The 27,053-nt window shown below is 42.7% G+C and overlaps 2 protein-coding genes and 1 long non-coding RNA gene across 3 annotated transcripts in view; 1 reads left to right on the top strand and 2 right to left on the bottom strand.

Moving 5' to 3' along the window:
- Window positions 1-1,156: 1,156 nt before the first annotated feature.
- Window positions 1,157-22,206, bottom strand: LOC106610048 (uncharacterized). The gene is made up of 7 exons (XM_045723150.2): window positions 18,238-22,206; window positions 17,731-17,861; window positions 17,367-17,543; window positions 13,557-13,703; window positions 9,205-9,316; window positions 8,883-8,992; window positions 1,157-3,624 (listed from the first exon to the last, which is right to left on the bottom strand). Exons 1-7 carry the CDS (start codon window positions 18,494-18,496, stop codon window positions 2,692-2,694), a joined length of 1,869 nt encoding a protein of 622 aa, XP_045579106.1. The 5' UTR covers window positions 18,497-22,206; the 3' UTR covers window positions 1,157-2,691.
- A 506-nt stretch (window positions 22,207-22,712) lies between these two features.
- LOC106610045 (uncharacterized) lies at window positions 22,713-26,182 on the bottom strand. Its single transcript, XM_014209166.3, has 3 exons — window positions 25,897-26,182; window positions 25,370-25,500; window positions 22,713-24,338 (listed from the first exon to the last, which is right to left on the bottom strand). Exons 1-3 carry the CDS (start codon window positions 26,180-26,182, stop codon window positions 23,136-23,138), a joined length of 1,620 nt encoding a protein of 539 aa, XP_014064641.2. The 3' UTR covers window positions 22,713-23,135.
- Window positions 25,998-27,053, top strand: part of LOC123744281 (uncharacterized) — a 10,538-nt gene continuing 9,482 nt past the window's right edge. Inside the window, exon 1 of the long non-coding RNA XR_014393069.1 lies at window positions 25,998-26,257. This is a non-coding gene — a long non-coding RNA (uncharacterized LOC123744281). The remainder of the gene's footprint in view (window positions 26,258-27,053) is intronic.

The following is a 27,053-nucleotide window of genomic DNA, read 5'->3' as shown; positions in this document are numbered from 1 at the left end:
AACCACACTTGTTTAAGCAAGTCATCCATATCAGCTATATATTTTTTTAAAGCAGTAAATGAGGTTGAATGAACTGTTTTCGTTGCCAGACAAGGCTCAGCTGATAGCCAGGTGTAGCAGTGGTAAGGTGTTGGGACTGCTGTTGGGACTCTGCTGTTGGTACAGCTTTATGTAGGCCCTAACATTTTGTGGGCACTGTTTGTCACCGTTATAGTGCAATGAATGTATTGTTTAGTGTTGTGTAGTGGCTTTGCTGGCATGCAACCCACCAATTTTTCCCCCACCAAGATTTACATGCTAAAATCACCACTGAATCAGTATGGCCAGTTAAGGAAATGAAAAGCTGAGATAACGATTAAACTTCATATTCATCGGGTGTTGCGTGTTAGTAAATTCATCAGTATTCTAGGCTCTAGCACACTGTCAGACGAGAGTGCTCAGGAAATCGGAGTAGATAGCCAGACTGAATTTATGAACGCACTCTAGAATACTGTAGGGGGCGCTGTTTATTAATTTATATTTAACCTTTAACTAGGCAAGTCAATTAAGAACAAATTCTTATTTACAATGACGGCCTAACTGCCTTGTTCAGGGGCAGAACGACAGATTTTTTTACCTTGTCAGCTCGGAGATTCGATCTTGCAACCTTTCGGTTACTGGCCCAACGCTATAACCACTAGGCTACCTGCCGTGTTGAAGGCACCGTGCCTCCATCATTGTAAGAAATATTTTGGAAGCTATAGATATATGTATTATTGTCTACATTTTTTTTGTTTACGTTTTTGCCACGTTTTTTTTTAATATTAGACACCTTAATTCACGTTTAAATTAATATGTGAGTTAAAACATAAAAATATAGCATTTTCCTGAAGTATAATTTTTTGGGGTGACTTATGTTACTGCCCCCACACAAAAAAATATAATAATACATATAATTGAAATACTGTAGGATTCCATTCATTCCTACTACTAGGGAGTGCCAATATGGCTGACTGGAACACTTTCTTTCACTACAAGTGTGGTGGAAAAATTACAGTAAATGACCTAACAAGAATGGCTGGTTAGATCCCATCAGTGTCAAGGACAGAAACCTATAGGTTCGAAGGAAGCCAAGCAAACGGAGGCCATTTGTTATTCTAAATGATACACGGGCAAATAAAAAGGGCATGACAACATGATTTCTAATTTATTAACAGATTTGATCACCTATTTTTTTGTACATAAAGGAACAGGTACCACCTGATTATGCCGAATAATGTTGGGGGGGGAGACATTGTATTTGTTATGAATAGAACATAGGCAAAACCAAATTCAGAGGGGACATGTAGTGTTACACTTCAATGACAGTATTTTGTCTATGCTAGCACACCAAACAAGTCTGTATCATGTAAGAATATGAGTGTACCCAGATGCTCAAACGAGGGACCTAGTAATCCAAAAAACCCTCTTACCCCAATACACTACACATAACTATAATACACTACATGACCAAAAGTATGTGGACACCTGCTCGTTGAACATCTCAATCCAAAATCATGGGCATTAATATGGAGTTGGTCCCCCCCTTTGCTGCTATAACAGCCTCCACTCTCCTGGGAAGGCTTTTCCACTAGATGTTGGGACATTGCTGCAGGGACTTGCTTCCATTCAGCCACAAAAGCATTAGTGAGGTCCTGCACCTATGATGGGCGATTAGGCCTGGCTCGCAATCGGTGGTCCAATTCATCCCAAAGGTGTTCTAAGGGGTTGAGGTCAGGTATCTGTGCAGGCCAGTCAAGTTCTTCCACACCGATCTTGACAAACCATTTCTGTATGGACCTCGCTTTGTGCACAGGGGAATTTTCATGCTGAAACAGGAAAGGGCCTTCAACAAACTGTTGCCACAAAGCACATAATTGTCTAGAATGTCATTGCATGCTGTAGCATTAAGATTTCCCTTCACTGGAACTAAGGAGCCCAAACCATAAACAGCCTCAGACCATTATTCCTCCTCCACCAAACTTTACAGTGGGCACTATGCATTCGGGCAGGTAGCGTTCTCCCTGCATCTGCAAAACCCAGATTCATCCATTGGACTGCCAGATTCATCACTCCAGAGAACGCGTTTCCACTGCTCCAGAGTCCAATGGCGGCGAGCTTTACACCACTCCAGCTGACGCTTGGCATTGCGCATGGTGATCTTAGGCTTGTGTGCGGCTGCTCAGCCATGGAAACCCATTTCATGAAGCTCCCGACGAACAGTTTTTGTGCCGATGTTCCTTCCAGAGGCAGTTTGGAACTCAGTAGTGAGTGTTGCAACCGAGGACAGACGATTTTTATGAGCTACGATTTTCAGCACTCGACAGTCCCGTTCTGTGAGCTTGTGTGGCCTACTACTTCGTGGCTGAGCTGTGGTTGCTCCTAGACATTTCCACTTCACAATAACAGCTCTTAGAGTTGACCGGGGCAGCTCTAGCAGGGCAGAAACGTGATGAACTGACTGTTGGAATGAAGGCATCCTATGATGGTGCCATGTTGAAGGTCATTGAGCTCTTCAGTATGGGCCATTCTACTGCCAATGTTTGTCTTTGGAGATTGCATGTCTGTGTGCTCGATTGTAAACACCTGTCACCAATTTGAAGGGGTGTCCATTTAGTGTATGTCAGATAAATAATGGTTCCCAGATATGCCCTGTGTAAAACTCATACGCTTCTATGATTTCTTCCCATTGTGGACACTCCTGTGTCTGATAAGGTTATTCTGGAAGGAGAAGCTCTTGTAACACAGCTTACACTTAAAGGGCCTCTCCTTTGTGTGAACAGTCTGGTGCTTCTTCACATAGTTCGCCTCAGCGAAACGCTTCCCACACGTGAGGCAGGCGTACGGCTTGTCGGCGTCTGTCCTATTGCTCGGCCTCCCACGTTGTGACCCAATGACACCCGAGGAGGTAGAAGCAGGAGCCACCACCCTCAGGGGGTTAGTCTTTGAGTTCCCTCCTTGACCTCTAGCCATTGTTTGGGTGTTGTTGGGTTTGTGTGCTGTGTTATAAGCTAAGTACTTCTCGTGAACGTCCATCCTGACCCTGTCTGTATTTGTGGGGTAACCATGAGGTAGCTGAGGAAGGCTAGACCCAGGTCCAGGCCTTCTATGAACCCAGTCACCAGGCATTAGACGAGACCCTGAAGACAGACTTCCTGAAAGACTACCGCCAGGGGGGTCTCCCACCACTCTCTGTGAAGGCTGAAGCCCAGGGTGATCTGCTCTGTTCATCATGGATAATGTGGTGTTTGCATCATAGGAACAGGAGGGTCTATCTCTATCAGCCCCAGGCCCTGCTTCATCCCTGCACTGAGACTGTGGAGAGAAGGGTCTGGGCTGCAGACTGGATCCCTGACTGGAGCCTCGGTCTCTCTGATGACCACCAGGACTGAGGTTGTTCAGTCCTCCTGTCCACTGGTTGTGTTCTGTGTGGTGGTGGAGTCTCTGTCCCTCTTGGTTTGGTCCTAGTTGCGACTCGGGAAGGAAGAGCGATGACTCCTGATCCAGGGTCCTGATCCGGGGCCAGGATTTGTGACCAGCCACTTCAGAGGTCCAGTCTCTCCCGTCAGCAACACCAGAAATCAGCAGGTCCTCATGGACTGCAGACTATAAACACAAATTGAGCAGAATAGCATATAAAGGTTTATATAAGAAACTCTTTGCTGTAGACACAGAAACATTATATTATAAAATGTTAACCACAGTCAAGCCTATCTTTAACACTGTGATTTAAGTACCTAACAATATTGACCCATTGAAGTTTACTATAAAAAAAAAAAATGTACACGTGTTGATTCAAGAATTAAGTATAATGTTTTGGTTCGACTGAGAGAAGGGAAACAGTCCTGGCAATAATCAAAAATAACCAAGTGAGTCAGCACAGAGTCAATTTTGTATTTAATTTCAACAAAATGGTCATATACTAAGATAATGTTGTACTTTTATTATACAAAACGATACATGTGAAGTAGAATAACTTTTCTAACTATGGTAACACTTCTTGTAAATCTGGTAACTTCCCTTTGATCAAATTAAGTTTAGAATACTTTGGAAAAGGTTCAACATGACATTACACACAGCTTCACTACTTTATGTCCAGTGAACATTCATTAAAGGTCCAATGCAGCCGTTTTTATCTCAGTATCTAATCATTTCTGGTTAACAACTAAGTACCTTACTGTGATTGTTTTCAAAAGGTCAAAAAGAAACAAAAATAGCTTCTTAGCAAAGAGCAATTTCTCAAGCAAGAATTGAACTAGGACTGTCTGGGAGTGGTGTGAGTGGGGAGGGGAAAACTGAAAACTAGCTGTTATTGGCAGAGAGGTTTGGAACTCTCTTATTGGTCTATTAACTAATTTAACACCTGGTGCTGTCACCAGGCAGGGCCGAAACTCTATCCCACCAAAACAGCTCTTACACTAAAAGGGTATTATAATTTTCCCAATTTCACAGTATAATTCTAACCTCAGTGAGAAAATATATCTAAATATCTACAGTTTTTGACTGCACTGAGCCTTTAAGGCACAATCCTTTCCCCATTATAAAATACAAGTATCAACCTATTGGGACACAGTGTCACTTTTCATTAGTGAAGCATTTTTACAGACACCATCACACCAACCATCACCATATCATCTACTCTGCCTTGTCATACTCATTCTTTCCTAATTTCTTCTCATCCAGTTCCCTACTACATCCTAAACCAACAGAATTAACTACAAACTAACTAGTACTACATTACATGTCACTATACTCTATACATGGGCCGTGTGCATTTTCTGCTGGTGTATCCTGAGGTAGCTCCTCTCTGAGAACCTCTTCCTGCAGTGAGTACAGGCAAATGGTCTCTCTCCACTGTGGACCTTCAGGTGCATCTTCAGCTGGTGTTGGTGGGAGAACCTATTCTCAGATTGGGGGCAGTTGTAGGGTTCTCCCCCGTGTGGACCCTCTGGTGCCTCTCCAGGTTGAACGAGTCGGAAAAACTGTCCCCGCACAGGTGGCAGCTGAACGGTTCTCCCCCATGTGCATTCTGGTGGATCTCCACCTGTTTGGGGAAACTGAAGGCTTTCTCACAGAATGAACACGGGAAGCGCTTGTCTTTGGCGCTGCCACCTTTACTGATTACGTCTCTACTACTGTCATTTGTCAATGGACTTGTGTAGCCATTTAGTGTTGAGGCACTGGCATTGTCTGAGGTCTGGTTTAACATTAGGAGAGTGTGAGGAGGACGAAGGCCAGGGAGTGTCTGTGTTGTCACAGGGTCCATGTTCCAGTTGATAGATCCTATAGAAGGCAGGCTGAAGGCAGCACCTGTTAGGGGGTTAACCTGAGGCCCCATCAGTCTCTCTGAATCACAACTATAGGAGCAGGACGGAGCATCGCTAGCCGAGTCTGTGTCTGTTCTCTCCCGTCGCATATGTACACCTCCCCGTCCCCGTGGACCAAATCTACGCCTCACCCTGGTCCCCCACATGAAAAAGTACTATAGTATTCACTGTAGTGTTCTTGCAGACTTTACTGTAGTATTTCATGTAGTATATACACAGTTAACTATAATATAAAATACTGTAGTACTATAGTGTTTTTGTTTTATTATCTTTGACATAGACGTGTAGGTACAGTTGAAGTTGGAAGTGTACATACACCTTAGCCAAATACATTTAAACTCAGTTTTTCACAATTCCTGACATTTAATCCGAGTAGAAATTCCCTGTCTTAGGTCAGTTAGGAGCACCACTTTATTTTAAGAATGTCAAATGTCAGAATAATAGTAGAGAATTATTTATTTCAGCTTTTATGTCTTTCATCACATTCCCAGTGGGTCAGAAGTTTACATACACTCAATGAGTATTTGGTAGCATTGCCTTTAAATTGTTTAACTTGGGTCAAACGTTTCGGGTAGCCTTCCACAAGCTTCCCACAATAAGTTTTGGCCCATTCCTCCTGACAGAGCTGGTGTAACTGAATCAGGTTTGTAGGCCTCCTTGCTCGCACACACTTTTTCAGTTCTGCCCAAAAGTTTTCTATAGGATTGAGGTCAGGGCTTTGTGATGGCCACTCCAATACCTTGACTTTGTTGTCCTTAAGCCATTTTGTCACAACTTTGGAAGTATACTTAGGGTCATTGTCCATTTGGAAGACCCATTTGCGACCAAGCTTTCACTTCCTGACTGATGTCTTGAGATGTTGCTTCAATATATCCACATAATTTTCTTACCTCATGATGCCATCTATTTTGTGAAGTGCACCAGTCCCTCCTGCAGAAAAGCACCCCCGCAAGATGATGCTGCCACCCCTGTTCTTCACGGTTGGGATGGTGTTCTTCGGCTTGCAAGCCTCCCCCTTTTTCCTCCAAACATAATGGTCATTATGGCCAAACAGTTCTATTTTTGTTTCATCAGACCAGAGGACATTTCTCCAAAAAGTACGATCTTTGTCCCCATGTGCAGTTGCAAACCGTAGTCTGGCTTTTTTATGGAGGTTTTGGAGCAGTGGCTTCTTCCTTGCTGAGCGGCCTTTTAGGTTATGTTGATAAAGGACTCGTTTGACTGTGGATATAGATACTTTTGTGCCTGTTTCCTCCAGCATCTTCACAGGGTCCTTTGCTGTTGTTCTGGGATTGATTTGCACTTTTCGCACCAAAGTACGTTCATCTCTAGTAGACAGAACGCGTCTCCTTCCTGAGTGGTGTGATGGCTGCGTGGTCCCGTGGTGTTTATACTTGCGTACTATTGTTTGTACAGATGAACGTGGTACCTTCAGGCGTTTGGAAATTGCTCCCAAGAATGAACCAGACTTGTGGAGGTCTACAATTTGTTTTCTGAGGTCTTGGCTAATTTCTTTTGATTTTCCCATGATGTCAAGCAAAGAGGCACGGAGTTTGAAGGTAGGCCTTGATATACATCCACAGGTACACCTCCAGTTGACTCAAATTATGTCAATTAGCCTATCAGAAGCTTCTAAAGCCATGACATCATTTTCTGGAATTTTCCAAGCTGTTTAAAAGGCACAGTCAACTTAGTGTATGTAAACTTCTGACCCACTGGAATTGTGATAGTGAATTATAAGTGAAATAATCTGTCTGTAAACAATTGTTGGAAAAATGACTTGTGTCATGCACAAAGTAGATGTCTTAACTGACTTACCAAAACTATAGTTTGTTAAAATAAATTTGTGGAGTGGTTGAAAAACAAGTTTTAATGACTCCAACCTAAGTGTATGTACATTTCCGACTTCAACTGTAGGTAAGACTGGGGTCTGAACAGATATAACCTGTAGATATAAAGTTCTATAACCTGTAGGGAACACAGTGGCTTCGGAAAGTATTCAGATCCCTTGACTTTTTCCACATTGTTAGGTTACAGCCTTATTCTAACATTTATTAAATGTTTTTTCCCTCATCAATCTACACACAAGACCACATAATGACAAAGCAAAAACAAGTTTTTAGACATTTTTGTTAATTTATAAAAAAAACTGATATCACATTTACATAAGTATCCAGACCCTTTACTCAGTACTTTGTTGAAGCACCGTTGGCAGCGGTTACAGCCTCGAGTCTTTTTTGGTATGATGCTACAAGCTTGGCACACCTGTATTTGGGGAGGTTCTCCCATTCTTCTCTGCAGATCCTCTCAAGCTCGGTCAGGTTGGATGGGGAGCGTCGCTGCACAGCTATTTTAGATCGCGTTCAAGTCCGGGCTCTAGCTGGGCCACTCAAGGACATTCAGAGACTTGTCCCGAAGCCACTCCTGCGTTGCTTTGGCTGTGTGCATATGGTCGTTGTCCTGTTGGAAGGTGAACCGTCGACCCAGTCTGAGGTCCTGAGCGCTCTGGAGCAGGTTTTCATCAAGGATCTCTCTGTAATTTGCTCCGTTCATCTTTCCCTCGATCCTGACTAGTCTCCCAGTCACTGCCGCTGAAAAACATCCCCACAGCATGATGCTGCCACCACCATGCTTTACCGTAGGGATGGTGCCAGGTTTCCTCCAGACGTGACTCTTGGCATTCAGGCCAAAGAGTTCAAACTTGGTTTCATCAGAACAGAGAATCTTGTTTCTCAAGGTCTGAGAGTCTTTAGGTGCCTTTTTGGCAAACTCCAAGCGGGCTGTCATGTGCCTTTTACTGAGGAGTGGCTTACGTCTGGCCACTCTACCATAAAGGCCTGATTGGTGGAGTGCTGCAGAGATGGTTGTCCCTCTGGAAGGTTCTCTCATCTCCACAGAGGAACTCTGGAACTCTGTCAGCGTGACCATAGGGCTCTTGGTCACCTACCAGACCAAGGCCCTTCTCCCCCGATTGCTCAGTTTGGCCGGGCAGCCAGCTCTAGGAAGAGTCTGGTGGTTCCAAACTTCTTCCATTTAAGAATGATGGAGGCCACTGTGTTCTTGGCGACCTTCAATGCTGCAGAAATGTTTTGGTACCCTTCCCCAGATCTGTGCCTCGACACATTCCTGTCTTGGAGCTCTACGGACAATTCCTTCTACCTCATGGCTTGGTTTTTGCTCTGACATGCACTGTCAACTGTGGGACCATATATAGACAGGTGTGTTTCTTTACAAATCATGTCCAATCAATTGAATTTACCACAGGTGGACTCCAATGAAGTAGAAACATCAAGGATGATTAATGGAAACAGAATGCACCTGAGCTCAATTTCGAGTCTAATAGCAAAGGGTTTGAATACTTATATAAATAAGGTATCTGTTTTTTATTTGTATTACATTTACAAAGATTTCTAAAAACCTGTTTTCGCTCTGGCATTATGGGGTATTATGTGTAGACTACTAGGAATATTTTTTGGGGTTGTGGCTAATAGTGTTGTTCCCCAGTCCAGAGTTGAGGACGCTGTCCCATCCACTGACCTCCACTATCTCGCCCTGCTCAGTGATGTGGTCCCCTGGGTCCTTGGCTGCGGCCGTCTGGGATTCCAAGATGGCTGCCCAGTCTCCCTTGTTAGGCTCCGGCCAACCACCTGCAGGAAGAGGTTACAAAATAGACATTTACAAACATGGCAGAGAAAACTCTAAATATGGAGTCAATGTCCTGGTCAAGTACATAAATCATGTGTGTAAACATAAGTTGTATTGATTTTAATTTATAACTGAAGAAAATAATAGCCAGGTGCATCACTATTCCCATTGAAGATCTATTACTGTCTGTAGGCTATATGTATTTCTCCCTTACCTTGCTCCCCCATCTTTAGTCCACTCAGCAGATCAATGCTCTCTGGTTCGTCTTCTATTGTCTCCACTTTGACTATCAGCAGATCAGGCTTCCCATCCTCCATGTCTACTGACTGTAAGAGATACAGAGTGGGAGGATGTTGGATCCAGAAATCTGATATGAGCACCCTGCTATGGTTCATCTTCTGATTGGGCAATGAGGGATTGCAATGAGTACTATGCAAACCTGTTAGTTGATTTGATTACGTGACAGTCTTTAAAGAGATGAATCAGATGAACTCGTGGATACCATTATTGTCTCTGTGTCCAGTATGCAGGCAGTTAAGAGGTAATTCAGCGAACCAATGCTAACTAGCTTGCTAGCTGTACCGGAAGACTTCCAGTGTTTGCCGCTAAGCTAGTTAGCACTGGTTCACAAAACTACCTCTATCTTCCCTTTTAATGGTTCGATAATTTAAAGGCATGGTACCACACTTAATACAAAATAAATCAAGACCTGGGTCCTTATTCACAAAGAGCCTTGGAGTAGGAGTGCTGATCTAGGATCTTTCCAACTAATCTTATTCATTATTATCTTAAAGTAAAAACTTATCCTAGAACACTCCGACTCTGATGCCACATTCAAAACAATTGGGAACTCGAAAAAATATGAGGTCAAATCATGACGTCAGTGATCTTCAGGTCGGAAAGTCGGAGCACTAGAAAGAGACTCGAGTTGGAATTCCGGGTTGGGTGACCGTTGAAATCGATTTTTCCCAGTCGGAGCTTGTCCCCCCCCCACCCCCCAGAGTTCCCAATTGTTTTGGACGCACTTAAGTCGGAAGTCGGAGATTTCCGAGTTCCCAGTTCCGAGTTGTTTTTAACGCGTGCCCACTCTATGGTTCATCCTATGGTACTACAGCCATGAATGTTTTAGACGTGTAAATAAATATATATATATATACACTGCTCAAAAAAATAAAGGGAACACTTAAACAACACAATGTAACTCCAAGTCAATCACACTTCTGTGAAATCAAACTGTCCACTTAGGAAGCAACACTGATTGACAATAAATTTCACATGCTGTTGTGCAAATGGAATAGACAACAGGTGGAAATTATAGGCAATTAGCAAGACACCCCCAATAAAGGAGTGGTTCTGCAGGTGGGGACCACAGACCACTTCTCAGTTCCTATGCTTCCTGGCTGATGTTTTGGTCACTTTTGAATGCTGGCGGTGCTTTCACTCTAGTGGTAGCATGAGACGGAGTCTACAACCCACACAAGTGGCTCAGGTAGTGCAGCTCATCCAGGATGGCACATCAATGCGAGCTGTGGCAAGAAGGTTTGCTGTGTCTGTCAGCGTAGTGTCCAGAGCATGGAGGCGCTACCAGGAGACAGGCCAGTACATCAGGAGACGTGGAGGAGGCCGTAGGAGGGCAACAACCCAGCAGCAGGACCGCTACCTCCGCCTTTGTGCAAGGAGGAGCAGGAGAAGCACTGCCAGAGCCCTGCAAAATGACCTCCAGCAGGCCACAAATGTGCATGTGTCTGCTCAAATGGTCAGAAACAGACTCCATGAGGGTGGTATGAGGGCCCGACGTCCACAGGTGGGGGTTGTGCTTACAGCCCAACACCGTGCAGGACGTTTGGCATTTGCCAGAGAACACCAAGATTGGCAAATTCGCCACTGGCGCCCTGTGCTCTTCACAGATGAAAGCAGGTTCACACTGAGCACGTGACAGACGTGACAGAGTCTGGAGACGCCGTGGAGAACGTTCTGCTGCCTGCAACATCCTCCAGCATGACCGGTTTGGCGGTGGGTCAGTCATGGTGTGGGGTGGCATTTCTTTGGGGGGCCGCACAGCCCTCCATGTGCTCGCCAGAGGTAGCCTGACTGCCATTAGGTACCGAGATGAGATCCTCAGACCCCTTGTGAGACCATATGCTGGTGCGGTTGGCCCTGGGTTCCTCCTAATGCAAGACAATGCTAGACCTCATGTGGCTGGAGTGTGTCAGCAGTTCCTGCAAGAGGAAGGCATTGATGCTATGGACTGGCCCGCCCGTTCCCCAGACCTGAATCCAATTGAGCACATCTGGGACATCATGTCTCGCTCCATCCACCAACGCCACGTTGCACCACAGACTGTCCAGGAGTTGGCGGATGCTTTAGTCCAGGTCTGGGAGGAGATCCCTCAGGAGACCATCCGCCACCTCATCAGGAGCATGCCCAGGCGTTGTAGGGAGGTCATACAGGCACGTGGAGGCCACACACACTACTGAGCCTCATTTTGACTTGTTTTAAGGACATTACATCAAAGTTGGATCAGCCTGTAGTGTGGTTTTCCACTTTAATTTTGAGTGTGACTCCAAATCCAGACCTCCATGGGTTGATAAATTGGATTTCCATTGATTATTTTTGTGTGATTTTGTTGTCAGCACATTCAACTATGTAAAGAAAAAAGTATTTAATAAGATTATTTCTTTCATTCAGATCTAGGATGTGTTGTTTAAGTGTTCCCTTTATTTTTTTTGAGCAGTATATTTTTTTATGGCCAGTACACAGATTTCATTTTCTGAATTGAACATAATTTCATGGAATGTGAAGTCTATGGCACACCGCATTAAAAGGAAACAAATATTTAATTACCTAAATAAATGAAAATGTGTCATAGCTAATGTTCCCTCAGCTGCACGTCCAGCAGCTCCCCGAGACTGCCAGGGCAGCTCCCCGAGACTAACCCGGACGACACTGGGCCAATTGTGCGCCGCCCTATGGGACTCCAATCACGGCCGGTTGTGATACAGCCTGGAATCGAGCCAGGGTCTGTAGTGACACCTCTTGCACTGAGATCCAGTGCCTTTGACCGCTGCGCCACTCGGGAGCCCTAATAAGCTAAGTAGACAATAGGCAGAGGGTAGCATCGTTTGTGTGATTCTCTGTAATAATGGTATAGGAATAATAATGCTTTTTATTTTGTAAAGTGGTTTCTTGCATCAAACACAACATTTTAAGTCACCTCCTTGTCTGAAGGACAAGTGGATAAACAGGTTGATGTCAAGCCCTGCATGTTTTTTTTTAAGTCTCATGGAATGTAGGCATTGAACACCACACATTGGCTGCTACTGTAGGCTGAAAGATAGAATAGATATTAACATGTTAAAATGTTATGGGATGCATTTTCTCCATTGTTTTTGATGGTAGGCCACTCTGGTAGGCAGGCCTACATTATGATCAACTAGCCACAGTAGCCTACATGGCCACTGTTAAACTGTACCATAAAGCAGGTACAGCCTCAGTGTTCAGAGTACCAGCGTGCTGGAAATTGCACAGAATATTTCATGCTCAAGCTTGCGCTCAGCAGACCTGAAATTTGCTCAGTGCCCCAAAAATTTTGAGGGAACATTGGTCATAGCCCTGTTGCAAGAAACTAATTTAATGGGACAAGACATGGAAGAAATTTTAAAAGATTGGGATGGAGAAATACATTTAACATCTTACTCACCCAAAGCAAGGGGAGTGAGTGGCTTATAAGGTTAATTTAGAACCTATCAATGCCAATTGCACGCTCCCTCAAAACATCTGTGGCATTGTGTTGTGTGACAAAACTGCACGTTTTAGAATGGCCTTTTATTGTCCCCAGCACAATGTGAACCTGTGTAGTGGTCATGCTGTTTAATCAGCTTCTTGATATGCCACACCTGTCAGGTGGACGGATTATATTGGAAAAGGAGAAATGCTCACTAACAGGGATGTAAACACATTTTGTGCGTATGGAACATTTCTGGAATCTTTTATTTCAGCTAATGAAACATGGGACCAACACATTAGATGTTGCATTTTATATTTTTGTTCAGTATATATAATTTTGGCTAATTTATTTCCATTTTCTTTTCTTATTGGACCCACCACTATGCCATTTCTCTCCTGTTCCATTGGTTTTCATATCAACTTTCTTTTATTGTCCCGACGCCACAATCCTAGCCATATTAGCAATGGTGTTTAGAATGGTGTTTTCTCACGAATTGCATTTTGGCAAATGTTTGAAAATGTTGTTTTCTTGGCTGCTTCATTACATGAGTTGCATGTTCTGTTAAGATGCATTACCATAATCTAAATGTGATTTATGTCATTCTGAGCAACGTGGGTGGATATTAATGGGTTATGCACCCACGGCATATGGGTCCGGTAATTTTCTCAAATGGACGGTAAATAAAAAATCTTCCAGGTTACATTGTCCGGTGCCACATTTTCCTAACGGAAATCCTGACGTTTGAAATAAATAATTGTTAATAAAAAAAAATTAAAAAGGCTTTGTGGATACGGACCCTGACCTAATATCATTCAGACAGTAGTTCACAGTGGGCTCACCTCAGTGAGACTGTGTGTGGTCCTGTGCTGCTCAGCTGGTTCCTCTGTGGGTTCAGGAGGAGGTGTAGTCTGGTTGTCATCCATGACCATGGTCCCCTCAGTGTTCCCCAGACCCTCCTCCTTCACCAGCAGCACCTCCTCATCCTCCTTGAAGAGAGAGGTGACACAGATTACACAGACATACACTCCTCAGGTAGGTACACACAGATAATAAACAGTGTATATCCATCCCCACTACGTTTGAGTCCTGTACTGTAGTTATAGAATGACTTCATTGTTGTTAAACCCATCATGGTGGACATAAATATGTTGTTGTGGGGAAATAGTCAAAAGTCACCATCAGACAAATCTTACTAAACTATTTTGACGTGTACAGTAGTGTTTGTTAGTGTGTAGGTATATTTAGTAATTGTATATTGGTTATAAAGAGCTGTCATGTTTATGCAAAATAGTATGAGATCGGATGTGATGTGTACTAAAGAGTCTTTAACTTGTCTCCTCCACTTCATCTATACTGATTGAAGTGTATTTAACATGTGACGTCAAAGAGATCATAGCGTTCACCTGGTCAAGTCTGATCCCTTATTGATGCCACTTGTTTCAATCAGTGTTAAAGAAGGCATTTTTATGCTTTGAGACAACTGAGACATGGATTGTGTATGTGTGCCATTCCGAGGGTGAATGTGCCTATGAACGGGGTAGGTAGGTGCCAGGCGCACCAGTTTGTGTCAAGAACTGCCAACGCTGCTCGGTTCGTCACTCTCCAGTTTCCCGTTTGAATAAAAATTTCAGGTGCGTACACACAGATAAACACACTTCCAACATTGAGTGTTTATCCATCCCCACTACGTTTGAGTCCTATACTGTAGTTACAGAATGACTTCATTGTTGTTAAACCCATCATGGTGGACATAAATATGTTGTGGGTAAAGATGTCAGCTATGATAAGTCAAGTCATCAGACAAACTTGACTAAACAATTTTGACATGTACAGTAGGTGTTAGTGTAGGTATATTTAGTAAGTGTATATTGGCCGTCAACAGTTAAGTCACAATTGCCCATAAAAATGAATGAAAATGAAACATTTGCTTTTTGGTCTTAATTTAAGTTTAGGCATGAGGTTAGTATTATGGTTAGGTTTAAAATCTAATTTTGAGAAATTGTAGAAATAGGTGGGGTTTAGCCATAATTATGACTTTGACTGTTAACCAATAACACGGTTCATCACTAGTTATGAAGCAGAATAGGGTGAGATCAGATCTGATGTATATTAAAAGGAGTCTCAATGAATGTCTTAGAATGAAAAGTCCCATTTTGTGTTTATTAAACAAGTTTTAAATACATCATATGAAAACATACACGTCTCAACTAAAAATCAGCATGAACTTGATGAACTGCATTAATTTTCTCATTAAAAAAAGTGTCTTGGGAAAAAAATAAAGCAGTTGAATTTAAGTAATGTAATATGCTTTCATGAACATCATATAGCCTATACAGTACAAACACAATTTGAAAGACTTTAGGCTTACAGTGCATTCAGAAAGTATTCAGACCTTCACTTTTTCCACATTTTATTACACTACAGCCTTGTTCTAAAATGGATTCAATTGTTTTTTTCCCCCCTCAATCTACACAATAATGACAAAGCAACCCCCCCCCCTTTTTTTTTTTTTTACATTTCTGCAAACTTATATATAAAAAAAAAAAATCAGAAATATCACATTTACATAAGAATCCAGACCCTTTACTCAGTACTTTGTTGAAGCACCTTTGGCAGTGATTACAGCCTCGAGTCTTCTTGGGTATGATGCTACAAGCTTGGCACACCTGTATTTGGGGAGTTTCTCCCATTTTTCTCTGCAGATTCTCTCAAGCTCTGTCAGGTTGGATGGGGAGCGTCGCTGCACAGATATTTCCTGGTCTCTCAAGAGATGTTTGATCAGATTCAAGTCCGGGATCTGGCTGGGCCACTCAAGGACATTGTGACTTGTCCCGTTGCCACGCCTACGTTGTCTTGGCTGTGTGCTTAGGGTCATTGTTCTGTTGGAAGGTGAACCGTCACCCCAGTTCGAGGTCCTGGGTGCTCTGGAGCAGTTTTTCATCAAGGATCTCTCTGTAATTTGCTCCGTTCATCTTTCCCTTGATCCTGAAAAACATTCCCACAGCATGATGCTGCCACCACCATGCTTCACCGTAGGGATGGTGACAGGTTTCCCCCAGATGTGACACTTGGCATTCAGGCCAAAGAGTTCAATCTTGGTTTCATCAGACCAGAGAATCTTGTTTCTCATGGTCTGAGAGTCTTTAGGTGCCTTTTTGGCAAACTCCAAGCGGGCTGTCATGTGCCTTTTATTGAGGAGTGGCTTCCGCCTGGCCACTCTACCATAAAGGCCTGACAATACATTTGCAAAAAATTCTAAACCTGTTTTCGCTTTGTCATTATGCATTATTGTGTGTAGATTCGTTTTTATTTAATCCATTTTGGAATAAGTAACAAATATGAAAAAAGTCAAGGGGTCAGAATACTTTACGAATGCATTGTATGCCTTATATATTGCAATATATACTGAAATCTGTTACTCGTTATTCCAAATGCATCTGTGGGTCTTTTTAGCTGATAACAATAAATTCATCTTCGTCTTTGATGCATGGTTTGATATAAATGTCAGAAGCTATTGAATGGAATGGTTACTTTCTATGTTATTGAGTGGAATGGTTTTTCTGCTGGTGTATCCTGAGGTAGCTCCTCTCTGAGAACCTCTTCCTGCAGTGTGTACAGGCGAACGACCTCTCTCCCGTGTGAACCTTCAGGTGCATCCTCAGCTGGTGCTGACGGGAGAACCTCTTCTCACACTGGGGGCAGCTGAAGGGTTTCTCCCCTGTGTGGACCCTCTCGTGCCTCTTCAGGTCACCAGCCTGAGCAAAGTGCATTTGACAATGGGTACAGCTGAAGGGTTTCACCCCTGTATGGACCCTCTGGTGCCTCTTCAGGTTTCCAGCCACGGAAAAGTGCATATGACACTGGGTACAGCTGAAGGGTTTTACCCCTGTGTGGACCCTCTGGTGGATCTCTAGCTTCTGGGGGCAGCTGAATCCTTTGTTACAGAACATGCAGAGGAACCGTTTCTCTTTACTATTGCCTGATGTGGCACCCCCTCCCTGAGCCTGGGCTCTAGCCCTGTCGTTTGAGTTCAATACCTGATCGGAAAGGACGTGGCTGTGTGAATCGGAAGGTGCCATCAATGTGGACGCAGGATTGCGATCCCTGAATGCGTGTAAAGGGGAGTGGGTGGCAACATTTAGATTTGTCTCTAAGCTTCCCCTGTAATCTAAGAAATCTCTGCCCTGTGAGTGTCCGTCTCCTAGGTGACTATCTGCATTCCATATGGGAGGAGCGTCACCCTCCACTTTCACAGTCACTTCATCTACCACTATAACCTCCCCTTTCTTATCTAGGCACCCTTCAGAGTATACACTACTACTGTATCGGTTCCAGTCCCCTCTAGACAGATCAGTCTGTGTCTCTAAACCCAAGGATATGTTGCCAGGGTCCATCTCTGTAGTGTAAGAACAAGACGGATCATCACCACCAGTGTCTAACGCGTCACCATCTCCACGGGAATGAACCGTCTTCTGGCTCTGGTGAAATACCGGTAAATACTCTGAGCTGGGAGCAGGACGACAGCCCAGTCTCCCCAGTCTCTCTGGGTCTGATCTGCGGTCAGATCCTGTGTGTAAGAGCCTTTGTGTTACAATTAATATCTCGGTGTCCATCTCTGACTTGAGGACGGCCTTCGGCATTCCACTGACCTCTGTGATGCTAGGTTGGGTCCAGGCCTGGGGCACGGTGGTGGTGGCAAGGTCCTCGGTGGCTACAAGGTGCTTTCCAGCCACTCCAGTCTGGATGTCTCTGCTGTGTCTTGGGTCCTCCTCTCCTACAGACCTCTCCTGCTTGACCCCAGGACTTGCAGCCTCTGTATCTGCAGACTGACATGAGGGGAGGTTATTACCGGTACATGAGTAGAATTGGATAACAAGGTCATAGGGAAGTCTCACAAGCTCCCCTATGGCAGATAAATAAGGATGTACATGTAAGCAAGTGAAAAGCTGAGGGGAGTCTTTCTGAAATAAACTGGCCACATTTGATTTTCTGACGTAATACTATGACACTAACCTCTATCACGATAACTTGCTGGGTTGAGGTTCCACTCCCCTCATCAACAGTGATTGGTTGGTCATCTCTCCATGTATTGTGTCCCGTTGGCTTCACAAAGCTCCTGTGGCCTCCAGTGAGATGTCCTTCACCTGAGAGAGTGATTGGGGGAAAAGAGGTGGTTAGGTACTGTCAATGCTCAATGGTATATTGTACACTATTTACAGTCTTGACACTGTCTAGAATTCGCAAGGATGTGAGATAACACTTCGCATAACTTCTTTAAATACTATTTATAGATTGATTATGTTCCATGCATTATATTGTTTTCAATTATTAAATAATGGGAAACGCTGTAAATCAAGAATGGTTAGAATATGATAGTGTCTTTCTGCAAGTTAGCTAAGTAATCAGAATTATTGCCTAATATACAAATAATGATCAAGACTGAATTCTGGTTAACCAGCCATATGTGGTTAACACATCTAAAGTAACACATGCGCAGCCTCCACCTTCTGCAAAATGTACCTGTTGCCATTCCTCTGTATCTGTCGAGGATCTTGACACTACTGGGACGACTGATAAGGACGCGCTCTCGTGCCACCTTCAGTTCCAGTAGCTGTAGTTTCCTCCGTAATGTCCTGTTTTCTTTCTGGCTTTGAGTTATTTCCAAACGAAACACTGCATAGTCGTCGTCTACGAGTTTACAGACTTCTGCCACGGCTGCATTCGCTAACACCTCCATAATGGAGGCTATTTGAGTGTGAAAAGCAATACAGTTAGCCATTGTTAGCAGCTAACGTTAGCTAGTTAACGTCCGCGTTACCTAGATAACATCTATCAACCAAGTCCTGTCTCAAACGCGAATTAAACACTATATGGGGCAAGTAGGCGATGCTGTGGAGTTCCAGGGTGTTAATAAACGTCTAAATAACAACAAAACCCGCTAACGTAGAAATTGTTCCTGTTCCCTTCCGTTTACGATTCTTCTTCAGTGGTTTTAAATAGCGGTTGGCAACCAACTTTAAAGATGCATTTCCGCCACCGACTGGAGTGTGGATCAGAGACAGGGAAGGTTTAAAGTTTAACCCTACACAATTAAACGAAATATATAATTCAATACAATATCACCTTAAGGTTTTCTTAACAGTTCAATAAAACTTGGCTCCTCAATACCATTATTCCTTAAGAAACTGTCCCTTTCCCTTCCATATCACTGGCACTGAAATAGAATGTGTTCCACTGTCTCCATCTCCCTCTGCCTGTGATTTAACTTCCCAGTTGGATGTTTCCCTAGTAATTTCAAAGTGCTGTTGAGCCTGATGAGTCTCAGCCTTGTGATTACGTCTTCGTCCCTTCTCTCTGGACCTGAGGACCTCCCTGCCCCCACCTTTTCCTGGATCTTATACAGTTGTCTTTCCCTTCCGCAACTCATACAATTTTTTTTTACCAATGTTCTTATTAATCCATTGGTCTCTGCTTTACTTAAGAGAAAGGATCTTATTGGTTGGTGTCACAGAACAACGGGAGTGGTTAAATGAAAAAGGTATGCACAATGTTTTAAAAAAATATGGTACTGCTTATTACATTACACATAAAATCTCTTATGATCAGTATCTTTCAAGCTCAGAGAAAACTTGTTTCGAAAGAAGACTGTGTTAACAAGAATAGAGTAGAAAATGAACCAGGTTACCGGTTTCTACCCCTGCGGTAGGTTTGCGGCATATAGGGACTCCTGTATAAAAGTGAGCGAATTCAGTAGCTCTGCCACTGGTAAACAATACACTATGAAACAGTTCCTCACATGCAGCTCTTCTAATGTCATATACCTTATCTCTTGTCCATGCAATAAGCAATACATGGGCCAACCCAGTAAACAGATAAGAACACGTATTATAGAACACAGGAGTGGTGTAAGGAGAAATGACCCTAAATCCCCAATAGCACGTCACTTCTCGAAGGCCGGTCACCCAGTCTCCTCCATGTCCTTCTGTACAGAAGATAAATCGTTCACATAGGGGTGGTAATCTTGAACTGAGTGTTCTCCAGACAGAATACAGGTGGATGTTCTAAAAACTCTCCACCTATCAGGCATGAATGAAGAATCGTTATTGAAGTGTTTTCTGTAAGTTTTACTGGAGCTTGATACCCCCATCTATTGATTTATTTCTATTTCTACTTTGCACTTTCTTCCACTACAAATCTACCATTCCAGTGTTTTACTTGCTATATTGTATGTACTTCGCCACCATGGCCTTTTTTTGCCTTTATACCTCCCTTATCTCACCTCATTTGCTCACATTGTATATAGACTTATTTTTCTACTGTATTATTGAGTGTATGTTTGTTTTACTCCATGTGTAACTCTGTGTTGTTGTATGTGTCGAACTGCTTTGCTTTATCTTGGCCAGGTCACAATTGTAAATGAGAACTTGTTCTCAAGTTGCCTACCTGGTTAAATAAAGGTGAAATAAAAATAAACAAATCAAATTTCTTTCAAGCTCTTTCAAGCTCCCTACTCTATATTCCGTTTTTTTCTACAACCCTGTGTTATTTATTCTGAGGAAATGTTCACATGGTATTTCTAAAAGCAATAATTGATTATATTTCTCTGTCCGCTTATATACACAATGTAGTAGTTCATGCATTCTATTGTATAAGGTACTGATTTAATGTATTTTCTTTCTTGATCATGTGACACATGCAATTATACTTGAAATCGAAGTCAGAGGTGTGTGTGTGCCGATCATTTAAGCCGTGAGTCAAACTCATTCAACGGAGGGCTGAGTGATTGCGGGTTTTCGCTCCTCCCTTGTACTTGATTGATGAATTAAGGTCACTAATTAGTAAAGAACTCCCCACACCTAATTGAAAGGAAAAAACAAAAAAAAGCATACACTAGGCCAGAGGTACTCATCTCTTACCCTACGAGGTCTGGAGCCTGCTGGTTTTCTGTTCTAGCTGATAATTAATTGCACACACCTGATGTCCCAGGTCTAAATCAGTCTCTGATTAGAGGGGATCAATTAAAAAGTGCAGTGGAACTGTCTTCGAGGTCTAGAGTTGAATTTGAGGGCACTAGGCCCTCCATGGAATGAGTTTGACGCCTCTGATTTACACTGATGATGGCTTGACGCGGAAGCGTTTTGTTTTCATCTTTTCACCATGATATTTTTAGTTTTTTTTGCATTTATTCCTCTTTTTTGACAGTGTCCGAGTCTACATCTCTTGCAATAATTACCCTCCTAAACCGAAGTTAAAAGGACATACACTCCTCAGTTTGTAGCGATTAGTCAGTCTGGAATATCAAGTACAGGGTTACATTCGTTCATGTTTAATATTTCACCCCAGTCATCACAAGACCTGAAGCCTTCATGCCATTTACTGCAAACAGCTTGAAGTCATGGACTGTTTGTAAAGATCACATAACACAGATGATAGATAAGCTTGTGTGCTCTGGGATTTCACATAACAGAAACAGTTGAGGGGCTTGACTTGAGCATGTTTTGGTTCTTATTGCATTGATGAACACAGTGACATGGTGACGTACATCAGTTTAAATACATCCAACTTTGTGTGTAACCAGGATTCCATCCAACCTTTTTATGTGAGAAAAGTACATTGGATAATAAATGTCAAAACAGGCCTGGTGGAAACAGCAAATCTGGCGGTAAACTCTCCAAATGTCGACATAACAAAATAGTCTAGACAAGGAGGGACCTTTTTGAGTCGTTAAAATGTATTCTGCGACAAATGGCGGTGGAACCCCAAATATTTATATAACAACCATCATATCGAAGTGAACTTGGAGGACACCATGAAATAAGTTATGATGAACTTCACAGGGCGGTGAAAGTGAAGGGGCGGCAGGTAGCCTAGTGGTTAGAGTGTTGGGCCAGTAACCGAAAGGTTGCCGGATCGAATCCCCGAGATGACAAGGTAAAAATCTGTCACTCTGCCCCTGAACAAGGCAATTAACCCACTGTTGTAAATAAGAATTTGTTCTTAACTGACTTGCCTAAAGGTTAAATGTATTTTTTTAAATGCACGGTGAGCTTGATGCTCCTTTCAATTAAATATTGAAGGTCTTATTCTGGTGAAATGATGATTGACGATTGGCTGCCGTTTGAAAAATAAAAAGAATCTCACTCTTATCCATAATAATCCTACCTGCACTGTATCTGCCAGCAGTTGGCTGGAGCTCATGTGCCAAGACCACAGTGTGGACATTCGCAATAACCCAGCATTTGTTGTGATAAAACCATCAGTAGAGTTGAACAATAGAAAATAGATAGAATAGAAACCCATTTCATTTAAGACAAAATTAATCAAGGCCTGGGCCCGTATCCACAAAGTGGCTCAGAGTAAAAGTGCTGATCGAGGACCAGGTCCCCACCTGTCAAATAAATAAACACATAGTGTTATTATTATGATCTAAAAGGCAAAACTGATCCTAGTACAGCACTCCTACTCTGAGAGGCTTTGTGGATACAGGCCCTGACCGAATACCATTTAGAGAGTAGTTCACAGCGGGCTCACCTCAGTGAGACTGTGTGTGGTCCTGTGCTGCTCAGCTGGTTCCTCTGTGGGTTCAGGAGGTGTAGTCTGGTTGTCCTCAATGACCATGGTCCCCTCAAGGTTCCCCAGAACCTCCTCACACCCCTCATCCTTCACCAGCAGCACCCCTGGACCCTCCTCCTGGAAGAGACAGGTGATACAGACATCTCAAGTACGTACACACAGATAATAAACACACTTTCAACATGGAGTGTTTACCCATCCCCACTACATGAGTCCAATACTGTAGTTATAGAATGACTTCACTGTTGTTAAACCCATTATGGTGGACATAAATATGATTTATCATCAGACAAACCTGACTAAACTATTTTGACATGTACAGTAGGTGTTTGTTAGTGTGTGGGTATGTGTAGGTATATTTAGTAAGTGTATATTGGTTATAAAGTGTGAGATCAGATGTGATGTATACTAAAGAGTCTCAATGAAAGTCTTGGAATGAAAAGTCCCATTTTGTGTTTATTAAACAAACAGGTTTTAAACACACCATATGAAAACCAAACATACACATGTCTCAACTACAAATCTGCATGAAGTTGATGAATATAATGAAGTTGATGAATATCATTTTAATTTTCTCATTAAAAGTGTCTTGGGAAAATGTGTGAACATCATATAGCCTACACAGTACAACCACAATATGTTAGACTTTTGTAGGCTTATTTATGCCTTATATGTCACACAATGACTGGATGCAATATTCTACCCAGTAATATTCAACGCTGAAATCTCTTACTGTCTTTATTCCAAATGTATCTGTGGATCTTTTCTGCTGACAACAATGACCATTCATCTTAGTCTTTAATGCAGGGTTTGATCTAAAAGTCAGAAGCTATCGAGTGGAATGGTTACTTTCTATGTTCTACAGTTGAATGGTCTTTTTGCTGGTGCATCCTAAGGTAGGTCCTCTCTGAGAACCTCTTCCCGCAGTGTGTACAGGCGAATGGCTTCTCTCCCGTGTGGACCTTCAAGTGCATCTTCAGCTGGTCCTGACGGGAGAACCTCTTCTCACACTGGGGGCAGCTGTAGGGTTTCTCCCCTGTGTGGACCCTCTCGTGCCTTTTCAGGTCACCAGCCTGGGTGAAGCGCATGTGACACTGGGTACATTTGAAGGGTTTTACCCCTGTGTGGAACCGCTGGTGCCTCTTCAGGTTGCCAGCATGGGCGAATCGCATGTGACACTGGGTACAGATGAAGGGTTTCACCCCTGTGTGGACCCTCTGGTGGATCTCCACCTTCTGTGGGCAGCTAAAGCCTTTGTTACAGAACATGCAAAAGAACTGCTTCTCTTTACCGCCCGTTGTTGCTCCCTCTCCCCACGCCTTGGCCGTTTGGTTGTTTGAGTTCAATACCTGATCGAAAAGGATGCAGCCTTGTGAATCGGAAGGCGCCATCGACATGGACACTGGGTGTAAAGGGGAGTGGGTCGGGACATTTAGATTTGTCTCTAAGCTTTCCCTGTAGTCTAAGAAGTCACTGGAGCTGCCCTGCGAGTGTCCTTCTCCAAAGTGAGTCTCGTCTGCATTCCATGTGGGAGGAATATCGCCCTCCACTTTCACAGTCATCTCATCTACGACCAGACCCTCCCCTTTCTTATCTAGGCACCGTTCAGAGTATACACTACTACTGTACTGGTTCCAGTTCCCTCTCATTGGATTAGTCTGTGTTTCTAAGCCCACAGGCATGTCACCTGGTATCATCTCTGTAGCATATGAACAGGATGGATCATTGCCAGTCTGTAACGTGTCACCTGAGTCCTGATGGGACAGAACCGTCCTCGGGTTACCGTAATGGAAATATTCTGAGTGGGGAGCAGGACAGCTCAGCCCCGTTAAATTCTTGGTGTCTGTCTCTGACTTGAGTACGGCGTTTGGCGTTCCACTGACCTCCGTGATAATGCGTCGGGGCATGGGTAGCACTGTGGCAGTGGTGGGGTCCTCCGTGGCTACAGGGGGAGCTCCAGTCTGGATGTTACTGCTGTGCCATGGTTCCTCCTCTCCTTCAGTCTTCTCCTGCTTGACCCCAGGACCTGCAGCCTCTGCATCTGCAGACTGACACAAGAAGAGTGGAGGTTATTAACGGTACATGAGAAGAATTGGACAACAATGTCGTAGGGAAGTCATTTTTTTTTACCAAGTTTGTATTTGTTTTGTCTTTTTTTGGGGGGGGGGTACAATATTAATTTCAATTTACACAGTTCATACAACATGTAGGCTGCCAAAGAAAAACATACAGAGAAATTATCATATTGATCACACAGAATTGTGTAATAATAAAATTGGTGTAAAGAAGAGAGAAACATAAATAGGTGGTCCTACACCACCAACTCCCTATCCCATTTAGACGTCTTCACGGGTCCAAAAAGGTCAACATGCACTGTCAACCGTGGGACCTTATATCGACCGGTGTGTGTCTTTCCAGATCATGTCCAATCAATTGAATATACCACAGGTGGACTCCAATGAAGTTGTAGAAACATCTTATTAAGGATGATCAATGGAAACAGGATGCACCTGATCTCAATTTTGTGTGTCAGAGCAAAGGGTCTGAGTACTTATGTAAATAAGGTGTTTATGTTTAAAAAAAATAATTATAAGGTCAGAAGCTATCGAGTGGAATGGTTACTTTCTATGTTCTACAGTTGAATGGTCTTTTTGCTGGTGCATCCTACCATCATTTCCAATCCAGCATATATTTACCCCCCCCCCAAAAAAATAAAAAATAAAATATTGAATAAAATATATATATATATAAAATATATATAAAATATATTTAAAAAAATATATATATATATAAAATATATAAAAAATATATCTTAAGAAATATATATATATAAAATGTAATTTTTAAAAATATATTTTCCTTTGTTTTTTTGCAGCAGCAAGACATTCAAGGAGCTATCATCGTTAAGTAACATAGTAGATGCAACACATTGAATATTTACATTCATGCACTTCGAAATGAACTTTGTCCTACAAGCATTTAACTACAGGGCACACCCACATCATATGAAGGATGAGGGGAGCCTTTCTGAAATAAACTGGCCACATTTGATTTTCTGACGTAATACTATTACACTAACCTCTATCACAATAACGTGCTGGGTTGAGGTTCCACTCTCCTCATCAACAGTGATTGGTTGGTCATCTTTCCATGTATTGTGTCCCGCTGGCTTCACAAAGCTCCTGTGGCCTCCAGTGAGATGTCCTTCACCTGAGAGAGTGATTGGGGGAAAAGAGGTGGTTAGGTAGTGTCAATGTTCAACACTATATTGTACACTATTGGCACGGTATAGAATTGCGAAGTGTGTAAGGTAACACTTCATACAATTTATTGATTGACTGAATTATGTTCTATGCATCAAATTGTTTTCATTGAGCTAATAATAGGAAATGCAGTATATTAAGAATCTGGTTAGAATATGATATTATGTCTTTGTGCAAGATATCTTAGTAATCAGGGCAATTATTGCATACTATCGACAAACTGACCATGGCTCAATTCTGGGTAATACATCTGAACACATGTGCAGAACGGAACGGGTGACAGGCACTGAGCTATACATGAACGCCGACAAGCTGCGCAACCTCGGCCTTCTGGAAAATGTACCTCTTGCCATTCCTCTGTATCTGTCGAGGATCTTGACACTACTGGGACTGGTGAGGACGCGCTCTCGCAATGTCCTCTCTGCGCGCTCCCGTGCCACCTTCAGTTCAAGTAGCTGTAGCTTCCTCCGCAATCCCCTGTTTTCTTTCTGGCTTTGAGTTATTTCCAAACGAAACACTGCATAGTCGTCGTCTACGACTTTACAGATCTCTGCCACGGCTGCATTCGCTAGAACCTCCATGATGGAGGCTATTTGAGTGTGAAAAACCATACTGTTCACGTTAGCCATTTCTAGCTAGTTAGCAGCCAGCTAGCTAGCTATCAACCAAGTCCTGTCTCCAACGTGATTTAAACACTACCTTAGGTAAGTATGTGATGTTGTGCAAGTAAATTAGTCATATTTTAAGTTCCAAGGTGTTAATAAACGTCTAAATAACAACAATAAAAACGCTAACGGGGAAATCGTTCTTGGTCACTGTTCACTTCCGTTTACACTGAAGAGAAAGGATCTCATTTGTTGGCGTCATACTGTATCTCAAAGGGTTTGATTAAATGGAAAAATAATGCGCGTTGTTTGAAACACGGTAATGCTTATTACATTATTATTACACATAACATATCCTATGATCATTATCTCTCAAGCTGAGAGCAGACTTGTTTAGAAAGAACAGTAGCTTTGTCCGAATACCTATACTAGCGTACGGGTAGTAGTATGCGAAAAAACTAAGTTTTATAGTATGTGAAATTTCGAAAATGTGCCACGTTCATATTCTAGTCAGAACTAGAAACTCCGAAATTTCCGATCTGTAGATTCGTTGAACGCCTATAAATACAACCAGTTAGCAAGTCGGAAATCTCCGAGATTTCTAGTTCCGACTAAAATGTGAACGCAGCATTGGTACGCTGAAAGTTACAACTAATATGCGTGATTGTGTTGACTCCCGCCATTCGTTCATTTTGGTACAGCCGTCAATATATCTGCTCTTGTCAGACACGTGAGTCAAACATGAGTTTATTATACTAGATCAAACACTGAAATTAGTATGCAGTTTAAGTATGTAATACTGGTATGGGTTTTCGTACAAGGTGTTAGTATTAATAGACTAGAGAAGAATATAATGACTGACTTCATTCCATTTATACTGAACAAAAAATATAAA

Source organism: Salmo salar, chromosome 08 (genome assembly GCF_965601325.2).
Source record: "Salmo salar chromosome 08, fSalSal1, whole genome shotgun sequence".
Classification (NCBI taxonomy): Eukaryota; Metazoa; Chordata; class Actinopteri; order Salmoniformes; family Salmonidae; genus Salmo; species Salmo salar.
This window is presented reverse-complemented; position numbering and strand designations above follow the sequence as displayed.